The sequence below is a fragment of the Tiliqua scincoides genome, chromosome 3, assembly GCF_035046505.1.
Source record: "Tiliqua scincoides isolate rTilSci1 chromosome 3, rTilSci1.hap2, whole genome shotgun sequence".
Classification (NCBI taxonomy): Eukaryota; Metazoa; Chordata; class Lepidosauria; order Squamata; family Scincidae; genus Tiliqua; species Tiliqua scincoides.
In genome coordinates this window covers 115,119,300-115,136,697 of record NC_089823.1, presented here as the reverse complement: position 1 = coordinate 115,136,697, position 17,398 = coordinate 115,119,300, and the positions used below count along the sequence as shown (strand labels likewise).

The 17,398-nt window shown below is 43.0% G+C and overlaps 1 protein-coding gene across 2 annotated transcripts in view; it reads left to right on the top strand.

Moving 5' to 3' along the window:
* Positions 1–17,398, top strand: part of KLF5 (KLF transcription factor 5) — a 31,189-nt gene that overhangs the window by 4,365 nt on the left and 9,426 nt on the right. For both annotated transcript variants that reach the window (XM_066621710.1, XM_066621709.1), the window contains exons 2-3: positions 439–1,315; positions 4,720–4,779. In XM_066621710.1, the coding sequence (XP_066477807.1) occupies positions 439–1,315; positions 4,720–4,779 (937 nt within the window). The remainder of the gene's footprint in view (positions 1–438; positions 1,316–4,719; positions 4,780–17,398) is intronic.

The window sequence follows — 17,398 nt, the reverse complement described above, 5'->3', positions numbered from 1 at the left end:
TCAGTCCTAATAATATCTGTCCAGATTATTTCAGACTTAATAAATATACAGAGATAAATGTATTTGGGGTCAAGACTTATCTTGTGCCAGGCTCAACCCTGGTATTTGTTGTCAGTACTAAGCTTTTATCCTGGATGGTGTTTAATATTTTTACCCCACTCTTCATAGCTGACAGAGTGTTTCTGATTAGGCTCAAAGTTCGTATCCCCACACTGAACAGGAAAGGAGAACGTGTATTGGAAAGGAGGAAGTCTGGCTTTTAGATCAGATTGTACATTTCCAGATCAACTGGAGTCCTCTAGCTTTTTTCCTCTCAAAGTTGATCACTGTTCAAGGTGCTAGACTTATTGTCCTAACTCATCTGTTGAAATTTACAATGATTTTCAAGACTAATCTGAATATATCTTCTCTCTCTCTTGCTTGTTTGTTCTTATTCAGACACGATGTGAAATGGAGAAATATCTGACACCGCAGCTTCCTCCTCCTCCTCCCATCATCCCAGAGCATAAAAAGTACCGACGGGACAGTGCCTCAGTTGTCGATCAGTTCTTCACTGACAGTAGCGAAGGGTTGCCTTACTGTGTGAATATGAGTGTCTGTCTTTCTGACCTTGCAAATCTGAGAACTGGCCTGTTCAAACCGCCAAGGCCGACGGTGGCACAGATCAAGACGGAGCCCGTTACTGCCTTCAGCCATCAGAGTGAAACGGCTCCTCCTGTCCCCAACCCTACTCAAGCGCTTCCTGAATTTACAAGCATCTTCAGCCCTCACCAGACTCCAGACGTGAACAACCTCTTCATCAAACAGGAGCTTCCCACTCCAGATGTTCATCTCTCTGTCTCAGTGTCCCAGCAGGGCCAGCTGTACCAACTCCTGAGCTCGCCGGATTTAGACATGCCAAACCAAAACACGCAAGCTGCAGTGATGGACACCCTTAATAATGTCTCTATGTCCTCTATGTCCTCCGCCATGGCCGGCCTTAATACGCTGCCTCAGACTACAATGAAACAGTTCCAAGGGATCCCCCAGTGCACATACACAATGCCAAATCAGTTTCTTCAGCAACCAGCCACTTACTTTCCTCCTTCTCCCCCAAGCTCAGAGCCTGGCAGTCCAGACCGGCAAGCAGAAATGCTACAGAATTTAACCCCTCCGCCATCTTATGCTGCTACAATTGCCTCCAAGCTGGCAATTCACAACCCCAGTTTGCCCACCAACCTCCCAATGAATTCACCACCCATCCCAACAGTCAGGTATAACAGGAGGAATAATCCAGACTTGGAGAAAAGACGCATTCACTACTGTGATTATCCTGGTACGACTAAAAAAGTAAAAACTGTTCTTACCAAAAAAATCAAAGTATAAAAAGTAAAAGTGATCGTAAATCTTGTTGCTTACGTTAACTGTAGATGAAATATGAACCATTTTTCATTGGTGGAAACACAACAGATCTTAAATCAAGCCACTAGATTAACTTAGCGAACAAGTGGTTGCCATCTCTGAACGCTTCTGCAAGTGTTTCCTCTGTTCAGTTATTTTATTGGTAGAAGATGCGTATCATGAGAGATCATTTGTTCTTCTACTGTACAGTGTGCTACTGTAAAGTGTCTTTGGAATGTGATGCTTAAAAGCTTTTTTAAAAAAAAATCCAAAGCAAAGTTCTGGGCTACTGTGGAGAAATGAATTTGGAGCCCAATCCAAACGGTGGAAGAGAGGGCGGCATTCCAGTGCTGGGGATGGATGCAGCAACGGGATCTGCTGCGATGTCCTGACCCCCCTCCTGGCCCGGAAGACCCAACACGGGTCTCCTCGATTCTGTGCCCACTCAATAGCGGGCGCAGATCTGAGGAGACCCATTGGGGCTGCCTGGGTCTTACAAGGGGTAAGGGAGCATAAGCTCCATTACATTAGTTTGTAAAGTAATTGCTAAAGGAATAAGAAAGAGAACATGGCGAGAAGTGGCAGAACTGGGTCAAACGGGATTGCTGTGGATAAGCTCCCTTACCCTGAGGATACCTGGTGCTGCTTCCCAGCCTCATTGGATGCAGCGGTTGCCATTCAGCGCCACTGCAGCCCTGGGCACTGGGAAGCATTGGATTGGGCTGTTAGTTGACTAAGGGGCCCAGTTCTATCCAACTTCCCAGCACTGACACAGTCACAATGTAGCCCTGGGGTAAGGGAACAAATATTCCCTTCTCTTGAGAAGGCCTCCGTGACTCCCCCTCCACCCCAGGATTGGCATGGCTGCAGCAGTGCTGGAAAGTTGGATAGGATTGGGTCCTAAGGTTGCAATCCTGTTCACACTCGCTTGATGGTAAGCCTCGCTGATGACAGTAGGACTTACTTCTAAGTAAACAAGCATAGAATTTTGATCACAGGTCTGATCTACAAAGCTGCCTTGGTAAAACCATTCACTGACTATACCATTTTAGCTTGGGACATTGCTTGCTTAAATGACTCCTCTCTTTTCTGAGGAGATTTTCTAATCCTGAGATTACAGAAAACTGACATACTGGAGAGAAGGCTGGGCTGGGGCACCTTCCTTATGAGGAAAGGCTACAGCATTTGGGCCTCTTCAGCCTAGAAAAGAGATGCCTGAGTGGGGACATGATTGAGACATACAAAATTATGCAGGGGAAGGATAGAGTGGATAGAGAGATGCTCTTTACACTCTCACATAACACCAGAACCAGGGGACATCCACTAAAATGGAGTGTTGGGAGGGTTAGGACAGACAAAAGAAAATATTTCTTTACTCAGCATGTGGTCGGTCTGTGGAACTCCTTGCCTCAGGATGTGGTGACAGCATCTGGCCTGGTTGCCTTTAAAAGGGGATTGGACAAGTTTCTGGAGGAAAAATCCATTATGGGTTACAAGCCATGATGTGTATGTGCAACCTCCTGATTTTAGAAATGGGCTATGTCAGAATGCCAGTGCAAGGGAGGGCACCAGGATGCAGGTCTCTTGTTATCTGGTGTGCTCCCTGGGGCATTTGGTGGGCCGCTGTGAGATACAGGAAGCTGGACTAGATGGGCCTATGGCCTGATCCAGTGGGGCTGTTCTTATGTTCTCTTTACTGACTCTTTTCTGTAAGTAGGGAATCCTTTTGTGTGGGTAGAGCAACCATTCAATTATGCAATCTTCCCTTTCTTCAGTCTGAATTGCTACAGTCCAGTATGAGTTCTACTACATGGTCTGATGTTCTTGTAGAGCAAGCCCTAGGATTTGACCTATGGAGTGGGATAGACTTCTGACTAATGTGAACTTGATGTGACTCCATAAGGGGAGTGCTTGTGGAATAGCACACTACTTGCAGGGTGACTTCTTCAGAGAGCGGGACCTTTCCCATTCCTACTTCATAGCATGTGGCAAAATTTCTGCTGCCAGCCCTTTCTTTGCCCATTTTTGGCAGCAAGTCTCATACATGTTTCTGTTGTGACTGTAAAGTAGGGTTTTTGTAAGATTCCACCTCTTGCAATCTTATTATATCAGAGAAAGTGCTTAATGTTATGATCCCGGCTCGGTTTAGGAGGCATGATGGTGTCCTACTATAGATGTGGAGAACCTGTTTGGCACGGTGGATGGAAGCCTTTACATTAAATGTCTGTATTTTCCTAGATGCCACACATGATCCTTGATCCTAAAGCTAGCCTCCCCAATTTGATCTGCTTCTCACACAGAAGACCCCAGAATTTGTTGAACCAGCCTATAGAGGCTATCTCACAGTGCAACACTTGTACAGGGGGTCCCTGTATCCGCAGATCCTGTACCTGCTGATTCACTTACCTGCAGATCGGGTCTATGGGGGACCCCTGCATGCGCCCTCTCTGGAGGTGAGGGGAGGTCTGCTTCCCTTGTCTCTGGAAGGTCCTCTGAGTCTAGCAGTGGTCTAAGATGTTCATCTGCGGCCTCTGACTAAAGGCTTCCCCAGACCTCTGAATGCCTTATAAGGTATTAAAAAGTCACTTCTGGTTTTACGGAAAAAACGGGAAGTGGCCTTTTTTCCACAGAGAGGTTCAGTCTGTGCACAGCAGAGGCTGCGGAGGGATGCCCTCTGCTGGTCTTGGAGTACCCTCTGGAGGCTAGCAAATCTTGCCTCGCCTCCGGAGGGTATGGGGGGCATTCGCCAGTATCCGTGGTTTTAGTTAACCATGAGGGGTTCTGGAACGGAACCCCCATGAATACCAAGGCACGTCCGTATTATTCCTTGGCAAACTAGATTGTCGCTAGTCACTTTCATTTATCAACTGCTGCTATTAATCTTGTGCTGTCATTCAGTACAACATAGGTGTAGTTTAATTGTATATGAATAATGGATTAAAGATGGAATGTTGAGAGGGGAGTAGGTAGATGCTTCAGCTTTGCTTTCGCAGCTGTGAATGACTGAAGGTGAGGGGGGCACTTTACACAGGTGTTCAGGCACCTGTAAAACTTAGCATTCCCCCCCCCCCTCCCGGGGAATGTCAGTGGTTCTAGTTGTGGCTGGCTGTACAGATTATGGACATATCCACTATATGCCACTAGGAGCTATCCTTTCACTGTTAGTAGGGAGTGGAATATTCTGTTTGACATATTATAGTTTTGAGTTATATTCTTAAAACAAATCAGTGCCTACAATTGGGGCTACCATCACTATTCTAATTGCTGTATTGCATTTTAGTGTTTGAAGATATGAATGCTCACCACTGATATATTTGTCTCTTGGTTTCCCTGTCTTAGGTTGCACTAAAGTGTATACGAAGTCTTCCCACTTAAAAGCACACCTGCGAACTCATACTGGTATGTGTTTACTGTGTTTAATTTTGTGGAGCCGCAATATTCTATAAATATAAACTGGTCATCTTTCTTTCCTGCTTTGCTTGAAAGGTTTCACTTGGTTTACTTCAAGCTGAGAGAGTTATAATAAATCAGCCAAACCAGAGTCATTAATAAAATGAAAACTGACACTTTTGAACTTCTTAAAATAAAGAGGTTTAATTTGAGCAGTGAACAAATGCCCTCTTTGAAGCCCTATCTCTCTTTTATTTTCTTTCCCCATCACCTTTAAGAGCTGTTCTGTTATTTGTGGGACAGTGTTCCCTCTGTGTGTATGTGGGGCTGTGTATATGCACACAAAATAAATAAGTGTGCATCTTATTTTGGCTTGGCTAAATTAAAACTTGGAAGCCCTTGCCTGATTTTTGTTTATTAAAAATAAATCTCTCTAAGTAGCTATCTAAAAATTAATGATGTCCATTTTTTAAAAATAGAGATAGGTTTGGGGTGTGTGTGTGTGTGTGTGTGTGTGAGAGAGAGAGAGAGAGAGAGAGAATTTTCTGGAATATTTTTTCATATTGACAGTTATCTGCCTTTAGTGTTTGTAGCGGAGGCGTCCATCCAACGTATTGCTGATGTAGTTTTGTGAGCTTATGCCGGGACCTACTTTGATGACTTGGGTGTCTTAGCTTCTTATAGCACGATTGGACCAACCAATGCAATAAAATTGTTTGTATAAGGAACTTAGTTCAAAGTATTTTGGAGATTTAAGGGCCCAATCCTGTCCAGTTTTCCATCTCTGGTGGAGCTGTGCTAATGGGACATGCACTGCATCGTCCGGTGTGGAGCCAGTCATGGAGGCCTCCTCAAAGTAACAGAATGTTTGTTCCCTTACATCAGAGCTGCACTGCACCTACATTGGTGCTGGAAAATTGGATAGGATTGGACCCTGAATGTTCAGCATTTAAACTTTAAAATGTTTTGGAGACTATCTTTGCTGTAGAAGAAAACGGCTATAGATAGGGGTGGTTTGGTGATATTTTTTTACAAAATGTCTTGATTAAAATAGCAAATTGCCGTTATGTGTTTTTTAATCCAAATTTTATTCAAAATTGTACAAACAGTTCAATAAAGCACAATAAGCATTTCAGCTGAGAACTCTGTAACATTTTAGACCGTTACCAACTTATATACATATATATTCATTGGTTTTCCAAGCTTCTCAAAAGTGCAGTACCACACAGACAAGCAGATTTTTTTTTTTAAGTCACAATTTCCCCCTTTGCATACCAGAATGGCATCAAATGTGCAAAAAAGCCACAGGAAGTGAACAGGTCAAGGTGCAGTACAATACAGAAAAAATATTGTGGATTCCTCAAAAGTAGGCAAAACTGGTATTCTTTCATAAAATGTGTGGGTTTCATGTTCTAATATCGTGATTTGAGCATAATTCTCACTATTTCGTGTTCTGGGTTGGCCACTAAACACCCTAGCTATGGAGTTTTACACATTCAGGCAGGAAACTGTAGGCTGCTCCTCCTTGTATTGGAGCACTTTAGATATACCTAATGACACTATTTCTTGCTTCTTGTAGTTTACATGTGTTTACATGTGCTGTGTGCCAGGAATGGTTTCCTCATACCCTTAAAGAAAGTTTTTAAAAAATGGTTTAAAATTGAGGAACAATCTGAGCCTCGTTTCATCTATGGAACAAGGCCTTGTATTCAGTGTTTGCTCATTATTGAAAGGCTGAATATCTTCAGGCAAAAATGTTACTATGGAAATGCAGTTTCAATAAATGAAGCAGATCTCTACAAGGTTCATTTAAAAAAAACAACAACTTTAAAAGCAATTGGTCCAAGGCAAGAATTCGCAAACTGTGCAGAGAGTCCAAAATACCCTGTTCCCCCAAACCTGCATGATTTGTGGTTCTGAAGGAATTACCTACCCTTGGTGGAAGATGCCTGTTCTATCAATGAGGTACTACCACAGGCTTGCTTCCAGTTGGTCAACCTATATCAGTAAAGTAGAAACATGGGAGTATATTCTTCCTGAGGTAACTGATATTTTCTTCCTTGCTTTCTAAGTGATTGCTTCTTGAACATAAGAGGAAAATATATCTGCAAGTTCACTTTTGAAAAAAAAAAAGCGTGCCTCCAGTACCTGGAAATGCTGCAATTCGATCTGCATGCATAGAAGAAGATAACTAATGGCCCAGTCCTATCTAAGGCCGGCAGTGGCAAAATGCGCATTCCACCAGCCGAGGCTGCTGTAAAAGTACCATAAAGTGCTTTGTGGCAGTGCAGGGAGACAGCAGGAAGGCCGGAGTCTTCCTGTGCATGCCAGTGGAGTAACAGAGGCCTGCCGAAGAAAGTAAAGGGGGTGGACTGGGGTGAGGGACAGAGGACTGAACGGGACAGGAGGAGGGTGGAACAGAGAGGCGATAGGGTGGGTGGATCAGGCCCAAAGTGGGGTGGGTTCAGGGGTGGCACACGCCGAATCTTAACCAACTTCCTGGTTTAGGCCCAAGTTGACCCATAGCGGCTGCTGGGCTTTACCCTGGGGCATGTTGAAAAATGTTACCTTACCTTGAGCAGATCTCCAGCAGCCTAAAATCCCCTGCAGGATGCTGTGTGGCTCACACCAGCACCGATGCGTCTCCGTGCAAGATTTAGTTAGGATTGGGCTGTAACTATCTTAAAACCACTGGTGTTTCCTCATAAGCAGCCTATATGCTGTAGAGGCCACTAACTAACAATAGCAGCCCAATTCTAACTAAGGCTAGCTGACTTGCCCTGTATCCAGAGTGGGGTTGGGGCTGCCTGTGGCTCAGCCTGGGGCAAAGAGAATTCATTATCCTTACCCTGGGTAACACCACAGTAGCCCCAATTGGACTACTTGGATCTGCACCACCTAAAGAGGTGGCTCTCCCACTGCTCCCCTCCCCATCCCCTGTGTTGGCCTGACATGACCAAACTTGGCTTCCATGGACTGGAACATGTTCTGTGTGCTGGCCTGGCTAACTCAGAAAGATGTGCAAATTTGTCTTATGGCACGTTTGTGACACTCCTGGGCTGGCATAAGGGACATACCATGGCCTAGCACAGTCTCTGGATTGCGGTCTAGGAAAAATAGCCACAAGGTGTGTGCTAGCACATGATTTAGCATCCGGTTCAACATGTGTCAAACCGTAAAAGCGACACATTAAGGATATTAGATCTCCATATTGGAAAAAACCTGTTCAGTGATTTAATTGTAAAATATCCTCTTGATAGAAGTAGCATTTTATGCTGAGGATCTGAACTTTAGAAACTGCCTTTTCTACTGTGTGTGGCTTTTTGTAGTTAACTTAAAATTAATACAGTGGGCATACTTACATACAAAGAACAGTGATGCTGATTGAAACAAGAATTCAGCTTTGGATGAAGTTTGGTCCTAAGTTATCAATCTGTTCAAGTCAATGCTGTTGTTATCACTTGTCCTAAGAGTGGGGCATTTTGCCAGAGACACATAATTGTGTCTTATCTCTGGTTTTGGTGTTTAAACACAAATGCAATGAATTTGAAGTACTTTGCCTTTTGAAAGTTTAGTGCCTTTTTCGTGGCATGCTGAAAAAGGATGTCATTTCTGTCAGTTCCTGGGTACAAAAGAACATTCTGCAAATGTTTGCAAAACAATGAAAACACCTATGTGTTATAGCATGCATAAGAAACTTAAACTATAACTTAGTTTTTTGAGGGACAAGCTTTCCCAGAAAGCAAGGGGAGGTAACAAGAAACAGAGCCAAAATTAAGTTTTACAACTTGATCTTTCTGCATAATGCTCTTTTTATCCGATGTACCCATTTGACTTAAGTGGAACATTTTTAATGTTTTTTTTTGCTATAGCGACCTATTTATGAACACTGTGGCTTGAAAGCTTTAATAAATGCAGGTCATGAAATGCACGTTATTAAAGTTTTGTGTGATACTCTTTCCAATCCCCTTAAGGTTTTCAGAGACCTGTTTATCTGGCTCAACTTGTTCTGTAGTATCTACAGAGGACCACTGGCTGTTTTCTCTCTTCCTAACAATCCATCTTAAACCGACCTCTTATCCACCCTTCTTGACAGTCTGTCACTTTAGAATAAAAAAAAGGCCTGAAGCAGCAATCTGCTGTTTTTAGAAGTCAAAACAGCCCATATACTTCTCTCTTTGTATTGGGACTCTTGTGCTTTTCATAGTATTTATTTAGTAACCTGTCTCCACCTGAATGACTTTCAGTGAATTTAATGACATTCTTTTCAGAGGGGCAGTGGTGAGAGATGGAATGTGGGTAAAAAGCAGACACAACCTGTTTCTTCATTCTGAAAAGTTGGCAGGATTTATAAACAAGAAATAAAGAAATGGGCAAGGAAACTCCCCCTTGCTTGGGGGGTGGGACTAGTAGACATGGATTTGGTGAGATGTCATTGTGGTGTTAGTAGGAACCAAGGGTGCCATTTAAGTTGGTTTCTATAGCTTATGCCTCTGTTAGCTGGTGATGTTTTATCTCATGCCACGCTTTGCTTACTGAGTTCTACACATTCTGCTGCTATTAAATGCACTTGGGCAGGCTGGAATGCTTCCTGGTCAGTTGGCATCTCCCAGTGGAGCCAAGTGAGTTGATTTCATTGGTGATACACCAGAGCCTGGTGATCTTGAAACATAGGGTTTCCATTGAATGATTGTTAAACCAGTTATAATTTTGATTTATTTTTTGTTTTTGTTTCCCCAGGTCTTAAATAGTTCTTATGCTTTAAATCAGGGGTGTCCAAACTTTTTGACAGGAGGGCCACATCCTCTCTTGACTCTGTGTCACGGGCTGGGAAAAAAAATTAATTTACATTTCAAATTTGAATAAATTTACATAAATGAATATATTAGGTTGAACTTATATGAATGAATGAAGGTCTTGCAGTAACTCAAGGCCTATAAAAGGCCTTACACAAAGCAAGGCCTTGCTGCCGCTGCTGCATCACAGATGTGAAACAGCAAGCGCTGGAGGGTGGCCTCATTCCACAGCTCACGCAAGAGGTCAAACAGTTGGCTGTCACGCTGAGAGCAGTTGCGTCAGGCCAGTGCAGGCTCCAGCAAGTATCTAGAGGGCTGGAGGCTCATTGGAGCCTGGGGGCTCCCCACGGGCCAGTTTGGGAGTCCTTGGGGGCCACAGGTGGCCCCAGGGCCGGGCTTTGGGCACCCCTGCTTTAAATTATAGAGTGTTTTAATTGGTAGGACAGTATGTAATGAATGTGATGTAATGGATATAGAGTACTGGACTTGGATAAGGAAGACTTGGCTGGAAATCCTTAGTCCATGATGAAGTTAAGTGAGGGATGTTGCCTCAGAGTTGAAGCTGCAAGTTGAAGCTCCAGATACTTATTTGGGAGGAAGCCCTATTGAGCACAGTGGGGCTTATATGCTTGGAATATATATTCCAAGTAAATATGCTTGGAAACGAACAGTTTCTTTTAAAATGAGGATGAAATAGGATAACTCCATATATAACAACATGAGCTCCTAAGTGAGATGTAAGGCAGGCAGTGTCAAATGGGAAGAAAAGCACTGCTCTGGGCTCAGGGGTGTCGTGCTTGGTTTGCCACACATGTAATATTGGCTTAGTACCTGCAAGCCAGAGTAACTCACAAGGGTCAGTGAGGTTTGGAAAATATGGGATTGGATCCCCATTTAGACATAGGCTTGGGCATAATCCTTGTGCTGTTGGGGCCATGTCAGAGCAGCACTTAAAAGAAAAATGGATTTGGAATAAAATCAGTTCTAAGATACTGGCTGAAGAACAAGCAGTTAGTGATAGTTCCTGTTTTTAAGATGTTTCTTTTCCATTGCATTGTCCTATTAAACACAGGGTCCTTTTCAGTAGCCGAACAGCATCATTCCATTATCATAACTGCAACCAAAATATTTCTTAGAGGTTGCACTGCCAGAGATCTTCAGCAACTGGCATTATTCAGCTGGGTGCCTGACTTAAATTTGCTCTCCAGAGACCGGTAAAATGGAGTTTACCATGGGCAGAAAAGTTTTCGCCCATGAGAACTTGTATATACAAATATACAGCGGGTGCATTCTAAATGAAGGCAAGGGTGGCACCTGAATAGCTCTCCGGTGTGTTTATGTAACAAAGAGATGTATCGGTCAAGCTGCTTGGAAGTTTGTATCTCTGCCCAAGCTTGACAACACATGATCCATCACACTGAATTTAACCTACTGCTTAATATTGCCATTTCAGAAGGGCAACAAAACAGGAGATATATTGACACCCCCCCCCCCCCACTGTGAGCAATGATACATAGCTAGTGGGCTGTATTTGGCTGGATGGGTCAGTAGTTGCGCAGCAGGCCTGTTCTATTCTGAAACCCTCTCTGTCCCCCTGGGTCACCACTGTAAGGCTGTAGTACTCTTGTACTAGTAGGTAGAATGAAACCTCAATTAATCTGCACATATTTAGAGACTTCTTACTGCATTCATTACAAGCATAAGATTGTGATCCTGAGCATACTTATTAGGCTTTAGAACAGAACGCTGTGTCACGCAGACCGTAAAAAAAGAAAAGAGAACAGTTTGTGCTTGGATTAGCTGTACAGTGGAGAATTCCTATTCTCTGTTTTAGTGAAGAGTTAAATTCTCAATTGCCTTCCCCACGCCATTGTCCACTCTCATGGACGTTCTTGGGCAGCTATTGGTTTTCCACACAGAGGGAACCTTTGAGCAGACATGTTCTTTGATCACATGTCTGCTTTGCCATTAATAGTTTCTAGCATTAACTGCAGAACTATTTCATCTATCTATAGATATAGCTTGTATTTGCTGTTGGGAAATGGAAGCCTCTGAATACTGAAAGTGGCATCTCTGAAACAGGATGCACACGTTCCTAGTTACTTTCAAGTTTTTAAAATTCAGGCTGGATAACTAATCTAAAATTTCTTTTGACTGCAGTCCCTGGAAGTGTTTAATTTTAGAGGTTTGCAGCCATTCATTCTTAACCTTACTGGAAGCAGAATTTGAGAATGAATGTTCGATGTGGACAAGCTCTTGAATTGAACTAGTTCGATCAGTTTTGTTTGCCTTCCCCACACCCCTCTCTGCCCTATTCTTTATCATGAACATATCGTATAAAAGCAGTTTTGATTTCCCATCAGGGAGATAAAATGGGGTATGTATAAATAAAGAAATAAACAATGGGATAGGCTGAGAGTTGGTGATTGGCCCAAGGTTGCATATCTAGTATCTGAAGCTGGGTTGGCCTTGGTTTCAGTTCAATGCTTTACCTGTGCATGAAAAGTTGATATGCTTCAGTAGTTTTATTGAACTGGAATTTGTCTTGTTGGGATGTTATTGGTAAAGACCTGCAAAAGTCTTGGATTTTTTAAATCAAAATGTGTGAAATGAAATACTGTTAATGTACTTGAGCCTCCCCTTTTGGGTGGGTGCCTATCTCTGCTCCGTTCTGTCGTCCACCTTCTTAAATCTATGTTCATCTTGCTTGTTTCTGTATCTCTGCTGAGTCTATCTTCCCTTTTTATGTTTCTGCATGGCTGTTGCTGGTCTCTTGGCTTTGTATATCTGCATGTGTGTTCAGTGATCCAGCACAAAGGCAGGAAAGCTTAATAAGTTCAACCTAAGAGCCTCACTGGAGATATTTATCCTACTACCTGTCATTTTGTCTCTTCTCAGGGCACTAGTTTTTTAATGTCTCTGTCATTTTCCACCCTTCAAGGAATGAGGTAGGTCAGTGTTTCTCAGTATTTGTCCTCCGCCTTACCACTTCATATGGTCCATCTATTTGAAATACCACCAGAAGTAACTGGCGATGACGTCGTTGCCAGTTACTTCTGGGTTGGGAGGCCAGATGCGATGCGATGAACAGTAAGAGGATCAGGGTGGACAGGAAGGCTTTATCAAGCACAGAAAAGCATGCTTTGGAGCCTCCTACAGTTGTTTTGTTGTGTTCTTGGTCTCGCTGCCACGTGGCAGGGGTCTAGGGGTTCCGTGAGTACCACCAGACACCACTTCAAGTACCACTGGTGTCCTTGTTCCACTGGTTGAGAAACACTGAGGTAGGCAAATGGCAGAGTCATATGTTTTGCAAGAATCTATGATATCTTCATTTGATATGAGAGTTTTTCTCCTATCAGAGTCCTGAGGGACTTGTTTAGGGTTGCATAAGGAACTCTAGAGGGCATTGACTAAAGCCACATACCTATCGTGTGTTGATCCCCAAGTGTTAACAGGTTCAAACAATTGGGTAGAAAAGAATGATAGTCAAAGCACTTTAAGATGTTCACACAAATAGAAATGGTCTCTGGCAGTTGCTTTGCCTGTTGCACAAACAGCAGGTTACTTATAGGAGAGAAATCCCTAAGTTCGGGGCCATGAATGTACTCTACACTTCCTGTTCACATAACTACTTTTAATAAAGACACTGTGGAAAATACTTTTTAAATCCAGATTATATGACCTTTAGGATTGGAGAACTAGTGACTATTTAACAGTATTAAGTGAGTGTTAATGTGTGTGTGAGAGAGATGTAATAGTCTCTCACTGTGAATAGGTCTCTGTATGTAGTATGCTAGTTCACTCACAAAAACACATTTGTATCCTGGAAGGATGTCTGCTAATTTGCAGGTCCATAGCTGTAAATCCTAAAGGGCCCCCTCTGAAGTAGCAACTTTTTGCCCTTGTTAGTTTTCTAACTTCTGAGTCTCTCAATGTTTTTAGCCGGCAGTGGCAAATGGTCTATCATCCTTGTTTATGACTTGTGGAAACCTATGCCTGACTTGGGAGGAAAATTGCAGAGAAATTTCCCAGACATGGGAAAGCTACAGTTTGGGACTCTGTTTTTCAAATATTCTCTGACTCCAGGTGTTTAAGCTAGGTCTACAATGGCTAACTAGTGGCCCCTGGGCCAGATGTAGCCACAAGTACTTCTGTCTGACCCCTGGTGTTACTATGAAATTTCATAGCAAACACTGCCCTGTGGTCTGTCTTGTAAGGAAAATAAGTTGTCAAATTATGCAAGAGAGTTTCCCAGCTTTAATGCGTAAATATCTCTATATAACTATTTTGTGCTCTGCTGGGCAGCATCAACTTTATTTTGTAAGCATCAACTTGTTCAGAGGATCTAGTTGTGGATCTGGGGGGGGAGTAGAGTGGCCTCTAAGAACGCAGAAGCTCATCATCCCTGTGTTGTCTGTTTTCGTTTGTATTCAGTTACCAACTCCTTTTTTCTTGTCCTTTTTGCAAAAGGAATTATCTGAGACGTTTATTTGTGTCTGTTATTCTTTCTTGTCTGCCAGCATGAATTCCAATGAGTGCTAGCTTCAGTGTAGGATTTTTTTTTTACTTCTTACAACCAGAAACAATTTTGTGTATTAATTAAATGCCTAATGTCTCCTGAAAGCATATCCTTGCTCTCTAAGAGGGATTAAGCAAGCTTCAGTTCTAGGACATTTGATGCCTGATAAGGAAGGCTGTCACTAGCTGTAAATACAGTTCATTCTGAAAGGCTCCTGCCAACAACAAATGTGGCCTTTAGAGTTACAGGAATTGCCTGCAATTAACACTTTCTGTTATTTGCTTATATTGTACTCTTTAACTGTGACAGATTCTGAGCCTTTCTTGAACAACTGGGATCTTGTTGCTTGGGCTATATTTGAAAGCAAATGCATTTGGCTGTTTGCTTGTCCTAACCCTTTCCAGGGGTGGGGTGAAGACCTTGGTGTGTTCCCTAGATCTCTGGTACCTGCTACAAACTGAAAAACCCCTTAGATTTTTTTTTTAACACTAAGGATCGCTCACCCTTTTTCTGCGTGTGCTATTGCTGTAGGCATATACGTCCGACAGTAACTCATGCAGAGATACAGGCAGATTCCTTTACAAGCTTCTAATTGTGCTGCACCAGCAGAGTCCCCTTGCCTCTGATGTAGAGAGACAGTCAAATTACAAGCACCAAGCAGAGGCTGATGGGAAGGAGGAAAGGCCAGAGCGATGAAACCTTGTACAGACCCAGCAGGCGGCCACCTTCTCTGTGGGTGGCTGCATTGGGCTCACAGGAGCCTAGCTTATTTCTCCCAGTACACCATTTTGGGAAATGCTGATTGGGTAATGCCCAACTTTAGTCTTGAATATGTTGGTGGCGGCAGTCCTGTCAAACTGCACGGCTTAACAAAAATGAATAAATTCTGATTAGACATATTTTTAAAATATTTTTTTTGTCCAGTGGACCTTAATTAGCCTCTGCACTGATATACCGTATTAACATGGGTTTTTAGTGCGCTAAACATAATGGATGATATCTTGGAAAGCAAATGGTATAAACAGGCCAGTGGTGTGGGTGGGAGGGGGAGAGCTTAGAAGTGCCATCTTCGAAGCTGAAAGTGTGAGAATGGCAGAGCGCAGCTGAGCAGCTGTGGAACCCAGACCATATACAAGGCACCCTCTCCTTCTATACAGGACATATAAATACACATGCCAGATGGTGTGGATTTATTACAGAGCCTCTCTTTAAAATTTGACCGTCTCTTTTGTTTGCTTGTATGGAGGGAAAGACTGCTTCTGCTATGATGTTGTGCTAGTAAGGATTCTTGTGCCAGTTGAGATTTTCCATGAATCCTGGGCAACTGCTAATAGAAAAGATACTGGGGTGGGAGAGGCTCTTCAGGGCTTCTGAGTCTGAGAAGAAAATGGCTGTCCATGTTTTGAGGTAATAAAAACATCAGTAAGTAGGAAGAAAGGTTTTGAAGTCAAGTCCCTCATCAGCTCCTTCCTCCCTGCATTGCTCTTTAGCAGGATGTATCCTGCTGTCTCCTTTCCTAGTCTGCAAAATGGGAATAATAACTGCCTGCTTCAAAGGATTGAGGGTATGTACTGTGACACCCTATTTATAAAGCTTAAAGCAAAAAAGAGAAGAAAAACTTGGAGAAAAGGCTGTGTAGATGGTGATCCAAGATGGCTCATGTCCAGGTCAAACTGGTATTTTAAGAGCTGTCAGGCAGCAATTGGGGAGGGAGGGGGAAGCTTGCCAAACTCTTGGATTGGCTTATGTTCCCATATCTTAACAGCTTCATCCACAGCCATTAGCAGGTGAGTGATAACACTCACCTTCGTATTCATTAAAAGCAAGCCAAGGCTGCCTTTCTTTCTGCTTGATGTGTGGGAAGAGTGTTTGTGGAGGACCTCAGGTTTGTTCCTTGCACCTGTACAGTTGTGTGCTTCTCTTAGGATGAAGTCTCCTGGGCCAGATTTCACATTACAAAGAATGCAGGAGTTTGGTTTTGTTCCTTTAATTTGGATTATTGTAAAGTAATCTCAGATGGTGGTACAAAGGGGCCAAAATGACAGAATGGGCAGGTGTGGGGGACTCTGGGTTCTGGTCTTTACTGCGGTTCCAATCTGAATCACGTGCCAGTCTCTTATCTTCTCTCCCACACACGTGCTATTTATAGTTACCTTCTCCTGAAAGCCAATGGAAGCTCTCTTTTAACTATAAATAGGGCTTGGGGGGGGGGAATGCAATCAGGGTTGAAATCCCAGCATGGACTAAAACTCCCCTGCTCCTCTGCTTCACTTTGGACCATTTTACAGCCCCCTTGCAGTAGTTTAAAGAAACAAAAGTATACGAAATGTGCAATACACCTTGTCCCTATCTTCTGCATAGTACTAACAATGTCAGCACTTGTCAAATTATTTTAACGTTTTGACCTTAGTGTCTCTTAAAAAAATTCAGGTTGCCATTAGGGACCTATCTTACCCTTGTAGTAACCCTATGAGCTGAATTAGACTGAGAGAGAAGTCCTATTTAGTCATCCTAATCCATGTGGACCCTCACCACTTAATGGCGCCCCTCCCTTTCCCTCTCCCGCTGTGACAGCACCCTGGAACAGCATGTATCTGCAGTGTGAAAAGCTGTCCCTGGGGGTGCTTTCTCATGATCAGAATTTCTGATTGCCCATTGTTGTCTTTGTCCTTGCAGACAAATGCTGTAACATATGGGGTGGACATGTTAATGCTCAGGAAGCATGTCATATAGAGGTTACTGGTTTGCTCAGGATCAGAATCTATTATGTGGGCCGTATCTGCATGACTAGAAGGAGTAAACAGGGCTAGGTTGACTTGCCCAAGGTCACTTAGGGAACTTCGTGGCTATGCAGGAGTTTGAATTTGTGTCTTCTCAAACCAATACTTTGTAACACTGCCTCTTTAATTACGCAGTTAGAAAGTGCTTGCGAAGCTTTTCTGTTTTCAACCTTCTATAGCTATGCCCCTTTAACTTCAAATATATGTGTAGGAGCCCATCCCCACTCTACTCTCGTCCACTCAGGTCTTTGGAAACTTCTTACTGCTAATAGGGCTAAGATTTTCTTAGTGGAGGCCATAACCTGCTTATCTGTTTATGGGGATTCAAAGTCAGATAAAATGAGGGTTGGCTTATCTGAACATTCATATTCTTGCTAGTAGTCCTCTCTTGCCTTCTTAGGCAGATGAGACACTGTCTCTTCCCCATTTGCAGTGGCTACCTTCATGAAATAGCACAAGGGGGAAGACTTTTTTTTTTTTTATTAAGACTGTATACCTGACAAGATTTATGAATCTTTGACTGGATATTTCTG